Source organism: Pelodiscus sinensis, chromosome 4 (genome assembly GCF_049634645.1).
Source record: "Pelodiscus sinensis isolate JC-2024 chromosome 4, ASM4963464v1, whole genome shotgun sequence".
NCBI classification, from domain to species: domain Eukaryota; kingdom Metazoa; phylum Chordata; order Testudines; family Trionychidae; genus Pelodiscus; species Pelodiscus sinensis.
Window position 1 is genome coordinate 126656700 of NC_134714.1, and position 22393 is coordinate 126679092.

The window sequence follows — 22393 nt, forward strand, 5'->3', positions numbered from 1 at the left end:
CAAGTAGGTAAAAAGGTGTTACAAGAAAGAAGGAGAAAAATTGTTCTCCGTGGCCTCTGAGGATAGAACAAGAAGCAATGGGCTTAAATGGCAGCAAGAGAGATTTAAAAAGAAACTTCTTGCTTGTCAGGGTGCTTAAACACTGGTATAAATAGGCTAGGGAGGTTGTGGAATCCCCATCATTGGACCTACTCAAGAGCAGGTTAGAGAAACATCTATGAGGAATGATCTGGAACAGTGTTTCTCAACTTTTTTTGTAATAAAGTACCCCTTTTTTAAAAAAAGTTTTCAGACACACATTTTTTTTTCCCCACCATTGCAATGTATTTATTTAAACCACTTAATCATAGCCGGACAGGTGATGAAATTTTTGGGTGTAGAAAGCACAACAATAAAGCGCTGTCAAACTTAAAATAAAAATTCAGTTTTCTCCAAATTTCAGTTGTGTTGACATTCCCCCCAGACCTGTCTGGAGGAGGCCTAGAGATACTGGTAACACTGGTTGAGAAACACTGGTCTACAATGACCCACAATACAGTCCTCTGCCACTGCAGTTAATGGAGTAACTCCCTGTCAGCGAGCTGGCTCCAGATGTGTCCCCTTGCAGCTGAATGCCACCCACTCACCAGGGCTTGTGCATTATGGCGCAGCCAGCAGAAATGCTTGTTGTCCCTTGGACAATTTCCCTGCACCCCCAGACCGGGTCTGCAGTGGGGAGCTCACAGCAGTATGGTTAGGCTGATGCAGCTCTGCTGTAGGGAGATCGTCTAGGTAGCTTCTCTGTGTGGTTAGAGCAAGAAACCATGGACAGGAACATCCATTATTTGTGCCAGAGTGGAAGGGATTTTAGCTTCTCATGTTGAAAGGAGGAAGCCAAAAGCCAGTCCCTCAGATCAAGGGCCGCTTCTCCCATGTCCTTTCAATTTCAAGTGATGTTTCGCTTAGGAAATGCCAAGTGAAATGCCCAAACTCTCTGGCAGTAAAATGTCCAAATCCTTTGACATCTTTCGTATGAGAACCACTCGGCATCTTTCTATGGGTAAAAGGCAAAAGGAAAAATGCTGCATTTATGGAGCATACAATAGTAAAGCAGGTTTTTTTTCTTTCCTCAGGATTTCATTGTGATGACGAGGTCTTTCTGCAGACACATTCGATAGGCATTTTGTCTCTATCAGAGCCTCTGCATCTGAAATGTTACCAAACTCTGACAATCTCTTCATCTGAACAAGGCAAAAATAGGCTGTATGTTGTCACCCTTATTTTCATCATATTATCAATATGAAGGGCTTGATTGACACAGGGCAGTGGAAAGGGGATTCAGAAGATGTCGGAGAATTTATTTTAGGCTCGGTTTTACAAAGAGAAAAGGGTATCTGTCTGGTCAGCCTGGAGTGAGCAAAATTTGAACTCATGGGGCCGTGAGCATCCACTTCTATAGGCCTCTGCCTTACAGGAGAGACACCTGGACCCAGTGTTCAACTGATTACAGGGCACAAATAATGAAAAATAGAATCAAGAGTTGCGGGTCATCCCCCCAGGATTCAGTCCAGGGCATCAAAAGGGGCCTGGGTCTGCCCCTGGTTGGGAGCTGCCCCCCGTGGTCCTGGGGTACACCTGCTACAGCTCCTTTATTTTCATGTGATCTTGCTCCTGGGTTCTCATGTGGCCTTTGGTGGCCAGGCTGGCAGCCATCCTGCCTGTAGACAGTTGTGTTCCTCTGTTTAGTGCGGAGATCATGGACGTTGGAGGCATCCCCCCAAACCTGAATTGAGTCCGTGATCTCCGCACTAGACTAGGCAGGTGCCTGCTTTTTCCAGTCCATGGCAGGCTCCTGGGAGCTGGCAGACTTGTTCTGAGGAGCGGTAGAGGGTTGGCTGGCACTGGCTGCCTGGCTCATACTTGGGTCAATTGGGCACATACTTGGGACCACTTTAGCAACTGCTGGCTCTGGCCTGGCAGGCTTGGAGTCAGCATAGGCACTATGGCCAGAATCTATCCCTTTAAGGGCACCAGGGAGGGGGGAGGGAGAGGAGTTTTCTTCATTGTGCCCAGAGTGGCCACCAGGGCACCTGGGAAGGGCTGAAGGCCCCTTATTTTGAAATAAGCGTCTACACAGCACTTATTTTGAAAGAGCAATTTTGAAATTGGTGCTATTCCTCATGAAATGAGGTTTACCAATTTCAAACTAAGCCCTCCACTATTTCAATTTGATTTTGAAATGGCGGTCTGGCTGTGTAGACTGTGGTAAAGTTGTTTTGAAATAATGGCTATTATTTCAAAATCACTTTGCTGTGTAGACATACTCATAGGGTACCTCTAAACTACATGACTCCATCGACTGAGCCATGCAGATTTGTTTTTTTGGCAAAGGGAAATGAAGCCGCGATTTAAATGATCGCGGCTTCTTTTAAATTTACATGCTGCCACGCTGAGCCGACAAACAGCTGATCAGCTGTTTGTCGGCACAGCGCGCTAGTCTGGACGCTCCCCTGCCGACATCAAAGCCCTTTGTCGGCGGCCCCGGCAAACCTCATCCCATGAGGAATAACGGGGCTGCTGACAAAGGGCTTTGATGTCGGCAGGGGAGCGTCCAGACTAGCGCGCTGTGCCGACAAACAGCTGATCAGCTGTTTGTCGGCTCAGCGTGGCAGCCATGTAAATTTAAAAGAAGCCGCGATCATTTAAATCGCGGCTTCATATGCCTTTCCCTATATGTCTAATCTACATGGCTCCATCGACAGAGCCATGTAGTTTAGACACACCCATACAGAGCAGGGATTACAAAAAGAAGTACAAAAAATTCAGATCACTCCATTCTTTCCCTACATGATATTACAATATCTACTATAGAAATAAAAACAAAATAATAACCGTAAAAGTCTGAAATATTTCTACAATAATAACCATAAGATTCCATATCTATTTCTACGTACAAATAATTGGACAGAGTATACATCATAAAACTGTGAAGCAAACGCACACATGGGCTTTCAAAAGGATTTCAAACCAATCCCTCTTTGCTGTAGCGAGTGCACAAAATATACAAATCTTGACACCACAATAAACACCAACCCCTTTGCCCTGCCTTGCTTTCCCCACCATGCTGGTGTATGCATGGGGTGAAACTGAGAGCCCCTTAGCGGGTGCCGGGTCCTCAGTCCTGCACATGGCTTCTCTTCTGAACCAGGTCACCTTATTCTTTTCCCACTGTGCTCAGTGCTCTCCTCTCTCTGTCTCTCCAATGGCCAGTGACAGGCCCTCCCTTACAACCTGGCAATGCTGATAGATGGACTGAACTCTGACCGGTTGTGGGTTAGTTTGTACCATTGCCATTGGCACAAACGGGGAATGATTCAAATCCCAGCTGGGAACAGCTAAAGCCCAATAAACCTGTGAGTGTTTAAGGTGTCAAGACTCCCCATTGTTTGTGCAGACTCAGGCTAACACAGTGATGCCCCTGAGACTTGTTCCCACTCAAGTCACTTGGACTTTCCAAACTGATTCCAGCGGGAGCCAGATCAGGCAACGGGAGAACTATTGGTGGCTGACAGCAGCAAAGGAGCCCTGGGGATCCACACAAGGGCAGGGGTGGGGAACAATTAGAAAGGTCCTTTCCCTTTCTGGAATGTAGGGAAATCTCCATGCCCAGAAAGGGTCTCCCAGGCTGGCTGCTGAAGGGATTTAAACAGCCATCTCCATTGGGTTTCTGCTGGGGGCGTTTCTGTCTTCTCCACAATCTGCCTGCTCTTCAAAAACCCTCTGGAGTGCAAGTTTGAGAGACCCACGGAATCGCCGCTTCCTGTAGCTCCCGACTAGAAAATAGATGACTGGGTTGATGCTGCTGCTTGCACAGGCCAGCACATGTAATATCTCAGAGGGCACAGGTATGTGCAGGTAGGTGAGGAAAAACTCAACGCTCGGTGGGATAGTGAAGAGGAGGAAGAAGAGGACGGTGAGCAGGATGACAACATAGAGTTTGCCGGGCGGGCGCCGCTGGGAGCTTCGTTGCACCTTGATGAAGAGGATCAGACTGGACAGAACCATGACAGGGGAGAATATCAGGACATTCAGAGCATAGACGTACAGGAAAGAAGTGAAACGCTTTTCACTCTTGAGATCTAGACAAGAAATGGCCACAGGACAGCAGAGCAGGGAGGAGAGAGCCCAGAGCAGGGCAGACACGGTGGCAGACAAGTGCCTTGGCCTGTGGCATCGGTGCCAGATGGGGTAGAGGACGGACACGCACCTCTCCGTGCTGATGGCCGTTAGGAGATACAGGCTGGTGCTGTACGTCCACACACACAGCACTGCAAACAGGGATAATATGACATCAAACTTTGCATTGTCACAAAACAGATATTCAACCGTGTAAGCGGCAAGATAGGCAAGCGAGGAGAGGAGTAAGCCAGTGTCGGCGACGGCCAGGTTGAGGACGTAGACGGTGAAGGGGTTCCTCTTCATGTGGAAGCCCAGGAACCAGAGGACGATCCCGTTCCCCACCAGCCCCAATATACTGATGATCACAGCAATGCTGCTAAAGGTCACTTCAGGGGCATCAGACTCTGGGCATTCAGTGTCGTTATGTTCATATTTGTGATATGAGACAGATGCTGTTGGTGGCAGGGTCTCTCTGCTCAGTTCAGCCATCTTGGAACCACTGCTGGAGGATGCTGGTGTCCCCCGCTGTCCCTCTCTCACACACTCCTGTGCTGTTGGGAGAGAGCAGATGGGGAAATTGGTGACTGACCTCCCAGCTCTGTGTTTTCACTGCTTCTTCTAGCCCTTCCTCAGCCTCCTGCCCTGGACCAGCAGAACCCAGTGGCTTTGGAGATGCTGGGGACAGAGAAAGACATGGAGAAAGGCCCAGAGATGGGGAGCAGCCTGGAGTGACAGCAAGTGGCAGAGAGAAAATTAAACCCAGGGAGAAAGCTGGACAGACAGACAGACAAAGAGAGAGAAGCAGAAATGGGACAGGATGTTGGCTGGCCATGGATTGTCAGGAAACTGCATGCGGGGGAAGGAGGGAGAGACGAGAGTGGGAGAGAAAAAGAATAACCCTGTCTAATCAATCAGTGGTGACAATGAGCAGTGAATCCTTCCAGCCGTCCCTTACCTGCCTTCCTCCCAAACTGCGGGTATGTCTACACTACAAAGTTAATTCGAACTAACGAATTAACTTTCATACGCGCTACACTAGCGCTCCACTAGTTCAAACTTAATTCGAACTAGCGGAGCACTTAGTTCGAGCTAGGTAAACCTCATTTCACGAGGACTAACGCCTAGTTCGAACTTACTAGTTCGAACTAAGGGCTGTGTAGCCCTTTAGTTCATACTAGTGGGAGGCTAACCCTTCCCAGCTTGCCCTGCTGGCCACTCTGGGCAACACCAGGCAAACTCTACTGCCCCCCTCCCAGCCCCGGAGCCCTTAAAGGGCCACGGGCTGGCTACGGTGTTTGTGCCAGTTGCAAGGCTGCCAGCACCCTGCCAGCTGACCCTGCACCTGCCACCCCATGAGCCAGCCACCCGATGCCCCCCAGCCCTCCCCCTCTTCCCAGGAGGGAGCCCAGGGGCTGTGCGCCTGGGCCTTGCCCACCACGGAGCAGCAGCTGGGTGTCATGCAGGGGCCCTGGCCTTGCAGAGGGGGGCTCGGTTTCACCCACCTGGGCCCCAGGGAGAATTGACCGCTGCTCTTGTTTCACCACAGCCGCAGCACCTGGGCCTGCAGGGCGCACCACCCCGCCTGTAGCAGCCACCTGCACCCGGTCCAGCAGGAGAGCCAGGAACCAGGAGGAGTACCAGCGGCGGCACCTCTGCTTCCTGGATCACCAGCTCCGCACCCAGGACCAGTGGGTCCAGGAGGACCTTTGGCTGCGCCAGTGGAGCTTGGAGGCGCTGGAGGAGCAGGGCCGTGCCCTCAGAGGCCACCTCCAGAGCCTCCTCGACCAGTTCCCGCTTCCTCCTGCTCCTGCTCCTGCTCCCCCTGCTCCTCCTGCTTCCCCTGCTCCTCCTGCTTCCCCTGCTCCCCGTGCTCCTCCTGCTTCCTCCGCAGCCCCCGTCCCTCCTGCCCCAACCTCCACACCCATTCCCCCCGAGACCCCCGCACCCACAGTGCTGCAAGACGGGAGAGGCAGCCGGACCCCCACCCCTGAGCTTTCCATTCCATTCCTCCCTTCTCTCCCCTTCCAGCTCCCTCCTCCCAGGTTTCCCCCTCCCCTCTCCCATCCTCACTCCTCCGTCCCCCCACCCCACTTATGTTAAATAAAACGAGAGGTTGTTTGCCAAAACAGGTGTCTTTATTTGACATTAGGAAGGGTGGTTAGGAAGGGGAAATGGGAAGGGGGGGATGGTGGAAGAAGGCCCCAGTAGGGCATGCAGGGAGAGTTCAGTCCTCCTCCTCCTCCTCCTCCACCAGGAAGCTCTCCCACAGGGTTTCCCGGATCCGGACGGCCCCCCCGGTGGGCTTCCCAGACAGCGGCAGTGCGGGGCTGAGCGTAGTGGCCAGCCATGCGGTCAGCCTCAGCCATCCAGGCTGGCAGGAAAGCCTCCCCCTTTCTCTCACACAAATTGTGCAGCACAGAACATGCTGCCACTACAGGAGGTATATTGTGCTCGGCGAGGTCCAGACGGGTTAGGAGACATCGAAAGCGGGCTTTCAGTCACCCGAAGACCCCCTCCACCATGATGCGGGCCCTGGTCAGCCTGACATTGAAGGCCTGGTGGGAGGGATTGAGGTGCCCCGTCTAGGGCTTCATCAGCCACGGCTGTAGGGGGTAGGTGGCATCCCCCACCAGGCAGACGGGCATGTCCACGTCCCCGACCCTGATGTGGTAGTTGGGGAAGAAGGTCCCGGCCCGCAGCCTCTGACACACGGAGGAGTTGCGGTACACCCATGCGTCGTGTGCCTTGCCGCACCAGCCCACATTAATGTCCGTGAACTGTCCCTGGTGGTCACACACGGCCTGCAGGATCACGAAGAAGTACCCCTTGCGGTTGACGTACCGGGAGGCCTGGTGTTCCGGGGCACAGATGGGGATGTGCGTCCCGTCGATGCCCCCCCCCCCCCGCAGTTGGGGAAGCCCAGGGCACCGAAGCCCCGGATGATGGCGTCCAGGTCGGCGAGGCGGACCACCCTGCAGAGCAGCACCCAGTTGATGGCCCTGACCACCTGCGGAGAGACACAGCAAAGCGTGAATCAGTGGGACGCCCGGGTGGCTGGGAGTGCTCGTGCCCTGGCAGTGCCCCGCGCCCCACTGCCGGAAGCAACCCCCCCGGGCAGCGTGTAGTATGGCCGGGAGAGACCGGTGCGGGGCACTTTCGCCTCCTCCCTCCCTGGGGCAGCCCATCCCCTCCTTGCAGCCCCCCTCCTCCCCCGGTCCAGTGGTCGGCAAGTGCCGTACCTGCATGAGCACCGCTCCGACAGTGGATCTCCCCACGCCGAACTGGTTCCCGACGGATCGGTAGCTGTCCGGCGTGGAGAGCTTCCAGAGGGCGATGGCCACACGCTTCTGGAGGGGGATGGCGGGCCTCATGCGAGTGTCCCTTCTGCGCAGGATAGGGGCGAGCCATTCGCAGAGCTCCAGGAAGGTGTCCCTCCTCATCCTGAAGTTCTGGGTCCACTGTCGGTCTCCCCAGCGCTCCAGGACGATGTGGTCCCACCAGTCGCTACTGGTGTCCAGACGCCAGATGCGGCGGGGCACGCCGGCGTCCGGGCACCGCCGCGTCTCCTCCACGGCCCCCAGGGCGGCCAGGTGGAGAGGCAGGGGGCTGACGTGCACCAGGTGGTGCCAGGCAGCCTCCAGCCATTGCTGGCAGGCTTGCAGCAGCAAGTCCAGAAAGTGCACCAGAAGGTGCAGGGCAAACTCTGGCTCCATGTTGCCACCTGCAGCGGCGGCCCCAAAGGGAACCACTGACACAGACGGGCACAGAGACCAACGCTTTGCTGTCCCTCGGCGATGTTGGCAAGCAAGCAGGAAAAGCTGAGAACCGGCTGTCCAGGGGGGGGTTCCTTTAAGCACGAGCCTTAGATAGCCTCAGACAGCAGCCACACAAAGCAACTGCTGACCTGATGCCCTGCCAGAACCGGTTTCAGGTGCCCTTAAATGCCCCCCTGCGTACAATCAGTGTGGACGCGCTAGTTCGAATTAGCAAAACGCTAATTCGAACTAGTTTTTAGGTCTAGCTGCGTTAGTTCGAATTAGCTTAGTTCGAATTAACTAATTCAAACGAAGTTAGTTCGAATTAGCACTGCAGTGTAAACATACCCTGCGTGTTTACAGGAGCCGGGCTGGGCTGGATCCTCTTCAGAATCTCAGTATCTCATGGTCACTAACTGCAGTTCTCCAGGGAGGATCTTCTTGGGCACATTTTCCAAGCAATCGTCTGTTACCCAGGTGCAGAGGATGTCCCTGTCAGTCCCGGTGCAGCTTCTGCACCCAGCGCCTGCCAACTGTAGGCAGAGAATTGTCTTGCCCACACTGGAGGGTGGGACACAGAGACAACGGTATCCGGAGGTCTCATGAGCACGGGGTGGCCTGATAAGATCTCTGCACATTGGTCCTGCTCCCCTTAACAAAGAGGACGTGGCTAGCCCAAGATTAAGTCAGACGAGATTGATGTAGAAGGAAGCTGTTATGGGGCAGATAAATGCAGCTTTGGGGTGGGTCACATATTTTCATCTTTTTGTTACGTTGATATATTAGGTGTTTGTTCTTTGATGGCTATCTCCATCCTAGAGCAGAGTCTCCCAGGCTGAGCACTGTAGGGATGGTTTGGGTAGGAAGCTCTCAACCGCTAGCGCTTCATTTGCCCCTCCACCCGCTGTCATGCTGCTCCTGTCCTCTGCCTTGGAGCTGCCCCCCCTGGGAGCTTCCTGCTGGCTGTGAGGGATATGGGAGAAAGGAGGGGGGCTGATGTCAGGGTGTCCCTCCTCTCCCCACTTCTGTACCCTGAGTGCACCCTCCACACAGAGATAAGGGGATGGCAAGAGCTTGGCAATGCAAATCTCTTTCGCTCACACACTGCATCTGCCTCTGTCACTCTCACAAACACCAATTGTCCTTCACTCATCTCCCGACTGAATAGACATGTTGGGTGGGGGGTTGTTACTTCTTGTACTGCTCACAAAGTGACTTATTTTTTTATTTTTGATGCATCTCTTCATAAATCAAGAAATCAAAGAACTTTGGAAAGGTCCTGGGAGGACTTTCTAATCCGTCCCCACCCTGACTCGGAGCCGAGTCCTGCCCTAGAGCAGATCTCCAGGGCTTTGTGCAGTTGTAATGACACCAGTGAGTCTCGTGGGACCAATCCCCCTGGACCCAGATCAGAACGTCTGGCAAGAGGAGTGGGAACAGAAATGGGCCCCTCAAAGTCTGATTCACTTTGTTTTAAAAAAAAATGCCACAGGTGCCTCATGTCAGTGTTGCGGGGAAGTTTCTCTCAGTGTTGCCCCCCCTTGGTGTTGTGTTGCTGTGAGATGGAGACCTCTCACAGCTTCCCCCCTAGACACATAACACTACAGTCATAGGCCTGTGCACAGGATGTGCCGGGTGTGCCCAGGCACACCCTAATGTCTCGGGCTGGCTAGTCCAAGCCATTTTTGCGCCTTGGGCCCCACCCGTCCCGGCAGCACCGCGCGGTGCCCTTGAGGCACCTGGGAGCACCCCTGCCCAGCATGGCAGTATGGCGCACATGGCCCAGCGATGTTGAGGCACCTGGGGGCACCCCACCTCTCCCGGCAGCACCTCACGGTGCCCCGGGGGTGCCCCCCCCAGCCCTGTAGCTTGGGCTGGCTCTGACTCCAGCCCTGCAAGCTGTAAGGCAGAAGCTGAAGGTAAGGGGGGGGGGGGGGGAATAAGAGGAAGGGGTGGCAGAGAAAGGGGCTTTTGCGGTGGGAAAGTGTGGAGGAGGAAGAAAGGGGAAGGGGCTTGTATGGAGGAGGAGGGGAGAGGGGAAAAAGGGGGGAAGGTTCCGGGTAGAGGAGACACAAATGCTATGGGGGAAGTGGAGACAATGAGGAAAAGGGCAGGAGGGGAGGTGTCAGTGGGAACGGGGACAGGGTGATGCTGGAAGAGGAGAGGGTAAGGGCATTGTGGATTGGAGGGGGAGGTGGTGGGAGAAGGCTTGACAGAAGGGGTAAGTCATGTGTGATGGCACAGAGGAATGAGAGCAGAGGGTGGTGAGGGGGTGGGCATCAGGGAAAAAGAGGGCAAAGGGGGCAGGGGCAGTAAGGGAAGGGGGAGGCACCAGGAGGGTACAGGGCTAAGGGAAGGTTCAGGTGCCAGGGGATTCTGGGGGTGAAGCAGAAGGGCAGACACCTGCAGGGGAGGGACCAGCACCAGAGGAGAGAGGCAAGGCAGGTGTGTAGAGGGAGGTGTTAGAAGAGGGGATGAGATGGGGTAGCTCACATGGTCAGAGTGGGGCTACTGGAGGAGTGGGCAGGGAGAGAAGGGCTGGTGGAGGGGGGAGGTCTCAGGAGGGCTGAGGGCAGTGAGAAGGGCAGGAGTCAGGACAGCAGAGGAGGGTGAGGAGCTGGGGGGCAGCAGGCACCAGAGGAGTTGATGGAGCAAGGGGAGGAAACATGGCAGCAGAGGGGAAAGGTAGATATTTATTAATAACTTGGGTGCCACAATGGCACATCCAAATAAACCATATGAACTCAGTACTGGTGCACAACACAGAATTCATTCTGCTCATGGGACAAAACTCTTAGAGGGAACACTCCCTCCCCCCCCCCCCAACCTCTCCACCCCCGCATTAATGTCACACACATTGGATTAATGCAATTGCAGGATAGTTGCATGGGGAGCGGGTTGGTGGAGGCCAAACTAATCCCTATTGGTAGGAGGATGGTGGGAAAAGTCCTTGGGTCGGGGGGTCACATAACACTTTTTACTCTTGGTCATGTGCCCATCTTGCCCGGAGAGGGTTACCTCCAGGGGTGTGGCTAATGGGGGCCAGGGCATGGTTAACTGGGGTCAGGTGTGTGGCTAATGAGGGGGGTCAAAGTGCATTTTAAAAAAATTCTTTCGGTGCACACCCTAATGAAATGTGCTGCGCATGGCTATGACCACAGTGGCCAGGAGAAATGGTTGACAGGGGCTGGGGGGAATAATAGCAGCATGAGTGTAGGACTCTCAGCGTGTAACGCATTCCCCAGCCTGCTCCTCCACACAGAGACACTTCCATGGACGACAGGGGATCCTTTCACACAGCTCTGGCCTCCTGCTGATTCCAGCTGAGATTTGAATCACTCCCCTTTGTGTGGAGTACTGGTAGTTCGGAATAGGAAGCCTAATCCGAACTACCTAGTTCGTGCCGCGTGTACGGAGTTCGCACTAGTGGACATTTAAAAATGGCGGTGCCCGGCAACATGCAAATGAAGCCCGGGAAATTCAAATCCCGGGCTTCATTTGCAACTCCGGTTGCCTACATTAACCACCCTAGCTCGAACTAGGGTGGTAGTGTAGACATACCCTAAAAGAGCATCATAAGGAGGAGGAAGAAAAATTGTTGTGCTTGGCATCTGATGTTAGGATGAGAAGCAATGGGCTTAAATTGCAGCAAGGGAGGTTTAGGTCGGACATTAGGAAAAACTTTCTGCCTGTCAGGGTGGTTAAACACTGGAATAAATTGCCTAGTGAGATTGCAGAATCTCCGACACTGGAGATACTTAAGACCAGGTTAGACAGATACTTGTCAGGGATGAGCTAGGGCAACTCAACTTTGGAAGCACCCGGGGCCACACTGATACTTACAGAACATGCTGAGGGCCTCAACTTAAGTGTGGTTGCATATGCAAGCAAATATATACAAATAGCTTCTCTCACACTGACAGGCACGATTACAAACATTAAGGCAAGACTACACAACACACAGGCCCCTTTTAGTTCTGCTGATACTAATAAAATGCAATAGTTACCCCATTTCTACCCATTTGACAGCACTTTTCATGAGCAATGACAGTCCAAGAATTAAACTACTAAAACACATATCAACAGAAAATCATTACACTGACTACTTTTTTGTTTTGGCTCCCACTTGCTGGCCACATGTTGATCCCCACATAAACTCAAACTGCACCGTGGGGTGGAAACAAAGTGGCCGTGGGCAGCATACCAAGTTATTAATAAATATTTTATAAACTTTTACTTTTTCTCTCTGCTGCCATGTCTCCTCTCCTTTCTCCATCAGCTCCCCTGGTGCCTGCTGCCCCCCAACTCCTCACCCTCCTCTGCTGTTCTGACTCCTGCCCTTCTTACTGCCCTCAGCCCTCCTGTGACCTGCCCCCTCCACCAGCCCTTTTCCCCCCGCCCCTGTGCCCACTCCTCCAGTAGCCCCACTCCAATCACGTGAGCTACCCCTCCTCATCCCCTCTTCTAACACCTCCATCTACACATCTGCCCTGCCTCTCTCCTCTGGTGCTGGTCCCTCCCCTGCAGGTGTCTGCCCTTCTGCTTCACCCCCAGAATCCCCTGGCACTTGCACCTTCCCTTACCCCTGCACTCTCCTGGTGCATCCCTCTTCCCTCACTGCCCCTACCCCCTTTGCCCTCTTTTTCCCTACTGCCCATCCCCTCACCACTCTCTGCCCCCGTTCCACTCATGCCCCTCTGTGCTCTCACACATAACTTGCTCCATCCCCACCTTCCTCATGCCCACACCTTCTTTCAAACCTTCTCCCAGCACCACCCCCTCCCTGCTCTAACTCCCAGTGCCCTTCCCCTCTCCTTTCCTCTCTTCTCCCAGCATCACCCTGCCCCCCCCCCCTCTACTGACACCTCCCCTTCTGCCCTTTTCCTCATTGTCTGCACTTGGCCACCTGGCATGTGTCTTTCTTCCACCCTGTCTCTTGTTACCTTCCCCTTTTTCTCCCCCTCCCCCTCTGCACAAGCCTCTTCCTCTCCCCTCTCTTCCTCCCCTTCCCCGTAAAAGCCCCTCCCCCTCCGCACAAGACGGTGCCCCTCCCACACCTGACCCATCTCCTCCATACAAGCCCCTCCTCCTCGGTACAAGCCCCTACCCCTCCCACCTCTCCCCGTCTCCTCCGCACAAGTCCCTGCTCCTCCCATTCCTCCCCCCGTCCTCTCCACACAAGCCCCTGCCCCTGCCCCATCCCCTCCACACAAGCCCCTGCCCCTCCCAACCTTTCCCCCTAGTTTTCGCCCTCCCTTACCTTCTGCCTTCTACTTTGTGGGGCCAGACTCCAAACCACCTGTACCTCCGCCTAGCAGTTTTCAGTTTTATAATCCCAGGCCGTGACGTCACATCATGCCCAGGCATCTCCCTGCTCACTTGCAAACACCGCGCATGACAGCAGCAGCCGGAAGCGTGCGCAGGTAAGGAGGACCCGAGTCGACTTCTAGGTGCCTGGCACTGGGCCCCCTTATGCATGGGGCCCGATTTGGCCGAATCGGCCGAATCTGCCTAAGGCTCACTCTGTGTCCTTGGACGGATGCCACTGGGCCATCTGGTCCCATTTCCGGGTAGGGCTCACAGAAAGACAGCCCGGGGCAGAGAGGCCAAGGGGTGGAAATGGTGCAGGCGGCTCGCACTGAGGACCACTTGAGAGCACAGAGTTCCGGTGCAGTGGCACCCAACCCCAACAGCCTGCTGAGGTTCCAAGCAGAAGGGATTCTGCCAGGGCTGGGTGGGACAACACATAAATCTGGTCTCAGTCACGTTGCTTCGTCTGTGGCTATTCCTAGAATCTGGCCCTGACCGAGAGCCTTTTGCAAAGATCCCAAAGCAGAGCAAATGGGGTTTTACTCCTGGGAATTCTTGGGGCATTTCTGGGAAATTCTTCTCTTCCTCCCCAAAGAGTAGAAAACAAACATTTCAGAAACATCAGTATAGTAGAAAAAAATCCTATTTCCTATATTTAGTGACATTTGAAGCATTCAAGTCTTCATGTGCCAAGTCTTAATATTCTCAGAGGGGAAGCCCTGTACGTCTGTAACTTTAAAAAAAACAACGCGTAGTCTTGTAGCACCTCGGAGACTAACAAAAAATAATCTATATGCATAATCATGATCTCATATTGTTGGTTCCTACGGTGCTACCAGACTGCTTGTTATTTTAAGTCAGTGTGTGTTTTATGCTGTATACTCTGTCAACAGTTGCTGCATATTGAAGGAGGGCAGATGGGGGACAGACCCAAGGAAAAGCACAAGCATTTCTCAATTGGGACAAAAGGGGTCCTAGATGCCGCAGCTGGTCTGTTTCTGATCTGCGCTCAGAGACCATTGTACATCCCCGTGCTCCATATGTTGCATTTCCTCACCCTCATGCCCCACCCCAATACCAAATGGGGGGACTAAGAAGTATTGAGAGAGGGGAACCCTGATGGGCCAGTGTTTACTCCACCATAATCCCACGGCCCATTGAGAACACCAAGACTTGAGCATGTGCCTGTACCTGATGCAGTTCATCCCTATTCCGATGCCTGCCTCTTTTGCAGCATGAGGGAAAATCGGATGCCTGCCTCTCTTGAATATGCGAGGTTGCAGCCCCTTTTCTAGCTCCTTCAGAACCTCTTGCTGAGTTTCTGGCTGCATTACTCCCTTCACTTCTTTATTCATGAACACCCCATCCGTGGCCCCACAAAGTCATGAGACCTTCTCATCAACCTCCTCCTGGCCCTGGCGAAAGTCACTATATACAAAACCATGAGGAGGCTGCTGGATGAGTGGGTGCTCTGCAACGGGACTATTTCTGTTTCTCCCTCATGTCATGAATGTGGGCAAAGTTCGTCTATGTGTCTTCCACTGGCTGCACGGACAGCTTTGAGGAGCAGTGGGTGCTCTCCGGGGTCCTCTGCTCATTGTCCCCATCTGGTTCCCTCATTTTAAACCTTTGACCGGCATCCATTGACCCTGATTTTCATTATCTGTCCCCCAAAAGCAGTTGAGCCCTGGTCCAGTTGTCCTTCACGCAAGGCTAGCACAAGCCCACCTGCCCTTAAGTTCATATAGTGCTGACTACAGCCTGACTAGACAGATAATCTTTTCTCCTTGTAAAATCAAGCCTAAAATAAATGGTCCAATGACTCCTGAATCCCTTTTCCACTTCCCTGTGTCAATCAAGCCCTTCGTATTGATAATATGACCAAAATAAGGGTGAGAACATACAGCCTATTTTTGCCCTATTCAGATGAAGAGATTGTCAGAGTTTGGTAACATTTCAGATGCTGAGGCTCTAATATAGGGCAATTCAACATGCAGCCCACAGCCCATTTGTTTGTGGCCTGTGGCATGCTTTCTATTTACACAGGGCTCCATACACAGCCCATGGGTGGGAGCCAAAACAAACAAGTCGTTAATATTATTTTTAGTAGTTACATTCCTGGACTGTCATTACTCATTAAAAGTGCTGTCATATGGGTGGAAATGAGTAAATATTGCATGTTATTAATACCATCAGAACTGAATTAAATGGGGGCTGTGTGTTGTGTTGTCTTGCCTTAATCTTTGTATTCATGCCCATCAGTGTGAAAGAAGGTATTTGCATCTATTTGTATATATATTTGCATGTATAGACAATTGCACGTAAGTTGCAGCCATCAGCATGTGCTGTGAGTATCACTGTAGCCCCCAAGCCTCCCAAAGTTGAGTAACCTGCTCTAATAGAAACAAAATGCATATCCAATGTGTCTGCAAAAAGACCTCTTCAGCAAAATAAAATCCTCATGAAAGGAAAAAAAAACCTGCTTTACCATTGTATGCTCAATAAATGCAGCGTTTTGATTTTTGCTCATATAAAGATGCCGTGTGCTTCTCATACTCATCACATCAAAAGATTTGAACATTTTATAACCAAACAGCTTGTGCACTTCATTTGGCAGTGACATTTCAGTCTCTTTAGATCAAGGGCTGCTTCTCGCATGTCCTTTCAATTCCTGGGACTGCGGCAACAAGCAGGACTTCCCTAGCAGTTCTTGCTCCTGTGTGTTCTCAATACTCTCAAAGCTGGAACCAAGGCAGCGAGGAGGAGGAAGCAGCCTGATCCAAATACAGGGGAGAGAAGAGCTAGAGCTGTGTGCAGGAGGAGTGGGTTGGGGTAAGGGGCTTGGAGAGGGGGAGTCAATGAGTGGGCTTGAGGGGGAAATGAAGAGACAGGGTGAACTGGAAACCAAGTTTTTGCGCAAGAGAGCGTCTACACTGGCATGTGCCTTTGCGCAACAGATGTGCTTCTGCGCAAGAGCATCCGTGCCAGTGTAGATGCTCTCTTGTGCAAGAAAGCTCTGATGGCCATTTTAACCATTGGGGTTTCTTGCACAAGAAATTCATGTTGCCTGTCTACACTGGCCTCTTGCGCAAGAGGGCTTATTCCTGAGCGGGAGCATCATAGTTCTTGCGCAAGAAGCACTGATTTCACACATTAGAATGTCAGTGTTCTTGCACAAGAACTCCCCGCCAGTGTAGACAGGCAGCATGTTTTTGGGCAAAAGCGGCCGCTTTGGCACAAGATTGCGCCAATGTAGACACAACCCCTGTCCTAACCTGATGCCCTGCCAGCACTGGTTCCGGCCAGCCTTAACTTTGGTTCAGGGTCCACTCAGTGTGGACGCACTATTTCAAAATATCAAAACGCTATTTCAAAATAGGTTTTGTGTGTAGATGCTTTAATTCGAATTAGCTTAATTCAAATTAAGTATTTCGAATTAAGTTAACTCGAATTAATGCTGTAGTGTAGATGTACCCTGAGGGAGGAGACAGAGGCAGGCGAGTCTTAGCCTGGAGGAGAACCCACCCTACGTGAGTCTCACTGTTCCTCTGCTCATGCCAAACAGCTGTGCAACCCTCTGGTAAAGTGTGTGTCTCATGGCCAGCAGCGGAAGGCCACATGGCGCATGCCAACTGACTCCTGCTGGCAGTGAGTGTGCTGGCTCAGAGGGCAGCCGTCAGTGCGGTGGATGGAGCTAAAGGGTCCGACTGCTGCTGACCCATGTGGAAGTCTGTATGCTTGAAACACCACAGGAATAAGTTAATTGGAAAAATCAGAGAGGAAACGAGTAATTAAGAAAGTACTCATTTCCATACTCGTTAACATTGAGATTACAGCCTCAGTACCTCAGAAGTCTTTAAATCAGGAGCAGGCAATAAATTTACCCAGGGTGGCACCTTCAGAAATTTCTGAAGTGGCCCTGGGCTGCCCTGGAAGGGGCGTGGGCTTGGGCAGAAGGGGTGGAGCCTTGGCCAGGAGAGGCAGGGCCAGGAGACTTCCTGCTTCCTGATTGGCCTCAGTTGGAGGGGAGGGGCACATGAAGTCCTTGCTCCTGCCCCCCAGAGAGAACCACCAGTTTTTCTGAACAGCTGGTGGTTCCTTCTAGGAGCCTGCGCCTCTCGTGGCAGGACGAGACTTTGCGCTTTCCCCCGCCTGCCCCAAGGTCAATCGGGGCCTGGAGGTGGGAAGAGCATGTGAAGTCTCCTGCCACCCTGCCTCCACCTTGCAAAGGGCAGGCTGTGCTTAGAGCCAACACTGCCAATTGACTCTACACGCTACACGCTGCTGGTGGGGGAGGAGACGTTGTGCGTCCTCCAACCCTGGGTCCTGATTGTCCTAGAGGTAGGGGAGCGGCAGAGTGTCCAACAACAGTGTGAAAGAAGCTATTTGCTTTATGTTACCCATGTTTAGTCTGTTGTTAGGCCTCACACCAGGTCTGTGCTACAAGGACTTATGTTTTAGGCCTTCATCTTACTACACCTGTAACCTGGGAAAATCACACAGCACCCTTGGGAAATGCTTCCCCACTTGTACATTCTGACTGTGTCTAGACTGGCAAGTTTTTCCGCAAAATCATCTGCTTTTGCGGAAAAACTTGCCAGCTGTCTACACTGGCAGCTTGAATTTCCAGAAAAGCACTGACGATCTCATGTAAGATTGTCAGTGCTTTTCCGGAAATATTATGCTGCTCCCGTTCGGGCAAAAGTCTTTTTCCGAAAGACTTTTGCGCAAAAGGGCCAGTGTAAACAGTACAGTAGCGTTTTCCACAAAAAAGCCCCGATGGCGTAAATGGCGATCGGAGCTTTTTTTGCAGAAAACCGCGTCTAGATTGGCCACAGAAGCTTTTCCGCAAAAAGTGCTTTTGCGGAAAAGCATCGTGCCAATCTAGACATGCTTCCGAAAATGCTTTTAACGGAAAACTTTTCCGTTAAAAGCATTTTCAGAAAATCATGCCAGTGTAGACGTAGCCACAGAGTCGGAGCGGGGAAAATAAATTTTTAATAAAAAGGGAGGTAGGTTACCTGGCATTAGTTTGGGAAACCAGCACAGAGTTCATAACCAAATCCATGAGTAACCTTCCCACCCCAAGCAGGCTGGGCAAAGACCTTTTCCTCTCAGCTTCGTAAGTCCAGCAATGTCAATGTCCCCTTCACATGCCCAACCCTTCCCTGCACCCCACTCACACTTGCTGCCTTTGGTCAGGGCAGGCCCAGAGCTCACCTGACATCCTGAGTGGCAGGAGGTAAAGAGGCAACTTCCTCACTCCGCTGGTCACTCCCCATCCGCCCTGCTAGCCTCTCATTATGCCTCTGCATCACCCACCTGCTGTCTGCTCATTGTGCTGCCGCTGCTTTCCTGGCTGCTCGTTTCATGTTTCTGCCACCGACCTGTTGGCTCTATCACCATCCGCTTTGCTGCTTCTGCCGGCTTCTGGTAGATTTGGCTCTAGGCCAAACCTAGTGATTTCAGCTCTTGGCCCAAAACACAGTCTAGCCACAAGAAAGTCCAACATCCACCGAAGTAAATTTAAATAACAAAAGAGACTCCTTATGGAACCTGTCTTTAGCTCTATCATTGAGACGGGGAGGGAGGGATGAACAGCTTGAACCACTCTTACAGTTTGCACCTGGAAGGCATGCAGCCGGCTGACTCAGAGGACTACCCTCCCCAGCTTAATCTCACAGGACTCTGGAAGTGTCCCTCCAAGTTTATTTACACACCTAGCAAAGCAGGCGTAAACTGTATTTACATAGACACATCCGGGGTTTCTCTCCCTTTCTGGCTGGCTGTAATGGAAGAATTTCTTCAGACCCTGCTGACATCGATAAGGGCGGCTTTCTGTGATATCTGTCCCCTGAGCCCTATCTTGAGAACATCATTTCATTTTCGTTGAGGAGCTTGGAAGCAGTGCGCTGAGCCCCGTTACTGCCTGATGTTATCACACCCCCAGGGAGCACGAGACCTCCTGATGTTGTACACTGTGTCCTCCATTCTCCCCAGCGTGGGGAGACATTCCTCTGCCAAGAGCGGGGATGGGGGAGCCCGGACGTTGGCCACTACCAGGCAGTGGCAGGGGAATAGTCCTGGTCAATTATTAATCAGCCAGAACTGTTGGAGGCAAAGGAGGAGGAGGGGAGAGTTAAAATGGTGGTTGTTCTTTCTCACCTGTTAATGTTATTTGGTTCCCTAAACTGTTGGAGTGTTGTCTGTTAACCCCCCAGCCCTTCCCTGAGTGAGTGCAGAAGAATGTCTGAGGTAAACAGCAGGAGTAAACAACAATGCACACGCCCCCAGCAGGGAGTGAACACGGCCCCAAGAGGCTCAGACTCAGAGGCTGCATGTGGCTGATCCTTAAAGGAGAGAGGGACAGAGACACAGTGGTTGTTGACTATCAAGTGGAGCCTCCCAGAACGCCCTCTGCTCAGATCGCCTGGCCAGTGGACCAGATTAGGAGTCAACTTGGGAAGATCAAATATGAACTGCCTTCTGCTTGCCTTATCATCCTGCCTGGGACTGTAAGTGTGATTGAGTGGATGAGTGAGATTCCCCTCCCTTCCCAGTTTTAATTGAATAAACAAACCCTTTACACTCCTATGTGGTGATCCCCTCTCCTTAGTGTTTAAAGCAGTTGCAATCCACATCCCCTTGCAACAAGAACTTGTTCTCACGCTCCACTGCTTCTTCCATATCTATCCCACCTGCCATTCTCTGCCCAGGCATGGCCAACAGCCCCTCCCCTGTCTGTTTCTTCCTCCTCAGTCTGCCCATCTCTCTCTGTCCAAGCTGGTCCCCGTTCATCGGCCTCTGTCCATGGCTCTTTCATCCCTCCCGGGCAATAACGCTGGCTATTTCTCACTCCCATTCATTGGCCACATCCCTTGGCATTGGATTGAACTGGCAGTGCCTTCTGACTCTGTGGTCCTATGCGGCTGGGATGATCTGTGAACACAGTGCCGGGGATGTTCCAGTCACCTACTCTCTGCTAACAGGTGTGTGAGAGAGGGTGGCAGAGAGAGACCTGTACCTGCAGCAGAGGTTTTTCCATGATGGAACTGAGCACAGTGTCCCTGCCAGAACCCGGCCTGGACCATGGGTAGGGTAGGCTTGGAGCAGCCAGGAAGGCTTGTGCACTAGCCCTGCCCTGAAGGACAACTCCACAGCTCCTATTGGCCAGAAACCGTGACCAACGGAAGCTGCATGGTGGGGTGCCTGTGGGCGGGAGGGCAGTGTGCAGAGCCTCCGGGGCTGCCCCTGCACCTAGAGGCTGCAGCTGATATTTGAACCACTCACCCCTGTTCCATTGGCCCAACAGACCATTACTATCTGCTACTCACTCTGCTTGCACTTATCTGCTAATGAGGCCTGATGCCGATGCTCCAAAATCACCATGGTGAGAGCCTAGTGTTGTGCTGTCTAAAGCCACTTCCCCTGTGTTGAGAGTCTTTAAGGTGTCAAGACTCCCCGTTGTTTGTGCAGACTCAGGCTAACACAGTGATGCCCCTGAGACTTGTTCCCACTCAAGTCACTTGGACTTTCCAAACTGATTCCAGCGGGAGCCAGATCAGGCAGCGGGAGAACTATTGGTGGCTGACAACAGCAAAGGAGCCCTGGGGATCCACACAAGGGCAGGGGTGGGGAAGAATTAGGAAGGTCCTTTCCCTTTTTGGAACCTAGGGAAATCTCCATGCCCAGAAAGGGTCTCCCAGGCTGGCTGCTGAAGGGATTTAAACAGCCGTCTCCATTGTGTCTCTGCTGGGGTCGTTTCTGTCTTCTCTGGAATCTGCCTGCTCTTCAAAAACCCTCTGGAGTGCGAGTTTGAGAGAGCCACGGAATCGCCGCTTCCCGCAGCTCCCGACTAGAAAATAGATGACTGGGTTGATGCTGCTGCTTGCGCAGGCCAGCACCTCAAATAACCAGTTGTCCAGAAATATACCATGGGAAGGGAGGAAAAACACAACACTGTGAGGAAGAGTGAAGAGGAGGAAGAAGAGGATGGTGAGCAGGATGACAACATAGAGCTTGCCGGGCGGGCGCCGCTGGGAGCTCCGTCGCACCTTGATGAACATGGACAGACTGGACAGAACCATGATGGGGGAGAATATCAGGACATTCAGAACAAAGACGAATAGTAGGGAAGTGATACAGCTTTCCTGTGTGAGACCTATACAAAAAATAGTAAGGGAACAGCAGAGCAGGAAGGAGAAAGCCCAGAGCAGGGCTGACACGATGGCAGACAAGTGCTGTGGCCAGCGGCATCGGTACCAGATGGGGTAGAGGACGGACATGCACCTGTGGATGCTAATGGCTGTCAGGAGGTACAGGCTGGTGTTGTACGTCCAGAAACACAGCACTGTAAAAATAATGAATACCTCAACTCCGGTACTGTCACAATACTGATTTCCCACCTTGTGAGCTACAAGGGCAGCCGAGCAGAGGAGGAAGCCAGAGTCGGCGACGGCCAGGTTGAGGACGTAGACGGTGAAGGGGTTCCTCTTCATGTGGAAGCCCAGGAACCAGATGACGATCCCGTTCCCCACCAGCCCCAACAGGCAGATGAGCAGGCTGACACTCTTGATGGTCACCTCAGGGGCATGGAGCTTTGCGCATCCAGTGTGGTTATCTGTATGTGTATGATCCCTCCCAAAAGATGTTGCTGGCAGAGTCTCTGTGCTCAGCTCGGCCATCATGGAACCGCTGCTGCGGGATGCCGGTGTCCCCGCTCTCCCTCTCTCGCACACTCCTGGTGGCAGAGAACAGATGGGAGAATAAGCTACTGACCCCACCCCCAGTGCTGTGTTATCACTGCTCGTTCTAGCCCCTCCCCAGCCTCCTGCCCAGGACCACTTGATCCAGTGGCTTTGGGGGATGCTGAGACAGAGACACGTAGGAAGGCCCAAGGGTTGGGGAGCAGTCTGGACAGAATTAAACCCAGGGAGAGAGCTGGACAGACAGACAAGGACAGAGAGACAGAAATGTGACAGGGTGTTGGCTGGCCATGGATGCTCAGGAAGCAGCACGCGGGGGCGGGGGAGGGAGAGACGATAGTGAGAGAGAAAGAGAATAATCCTGTCTAATCTATCAGTGGTGGCAATGATCAGTGAATCCTTCCAGCCGTCCCTTACCTGCCTTCCTCCCTGGGGCCCAAATTGCGAGTTCACAGGAGCCAGGCT

The 22393-nt window shown here is 52.6% G+C and overlaps 2 protein-coding genes across 2 annotated transcripts; both read right to left on the reverse strand.

The window, feature by feature from the left end:
* Window positions 1–2792: 2792 nt before the first annotated feature.
* Window positions 2793–5020, reverse strand: LOC102449958 (proto-oncogene Mas-like). The gene has a single exon (XM_075926060.1). It carries the CDS (start codon window positions 4645–4647, stop codon window positions 3682–3684), a length of 966 nt encoding a protein of 321 aa, XP_075782175.1. The 5' UTR covers window positions 4648–5020; the 3' UTR covers window positions 2793–3681.
* A 14039-nt stretch (window positions 5021–19059) lies between these two features.
* Window positions 19060–21960, reverse strand: LOC102449712 (mas-related G-protein coupled receptor member H-like). Its single transcript, XM_075926061.1, has one exon. The coding sequence runs from the start codon at window positions 21908–21910 to the stop codon at window positions 20948–20950; it is 963 nt and encodes a 320-aa protein (XP_075782176.1). The 5' UTR covers window positions 21911–21960; the 3' UTR covers window positions 19060–20947.
* Window positions 21961–22393: the final 433 nt, after the last annotated feature.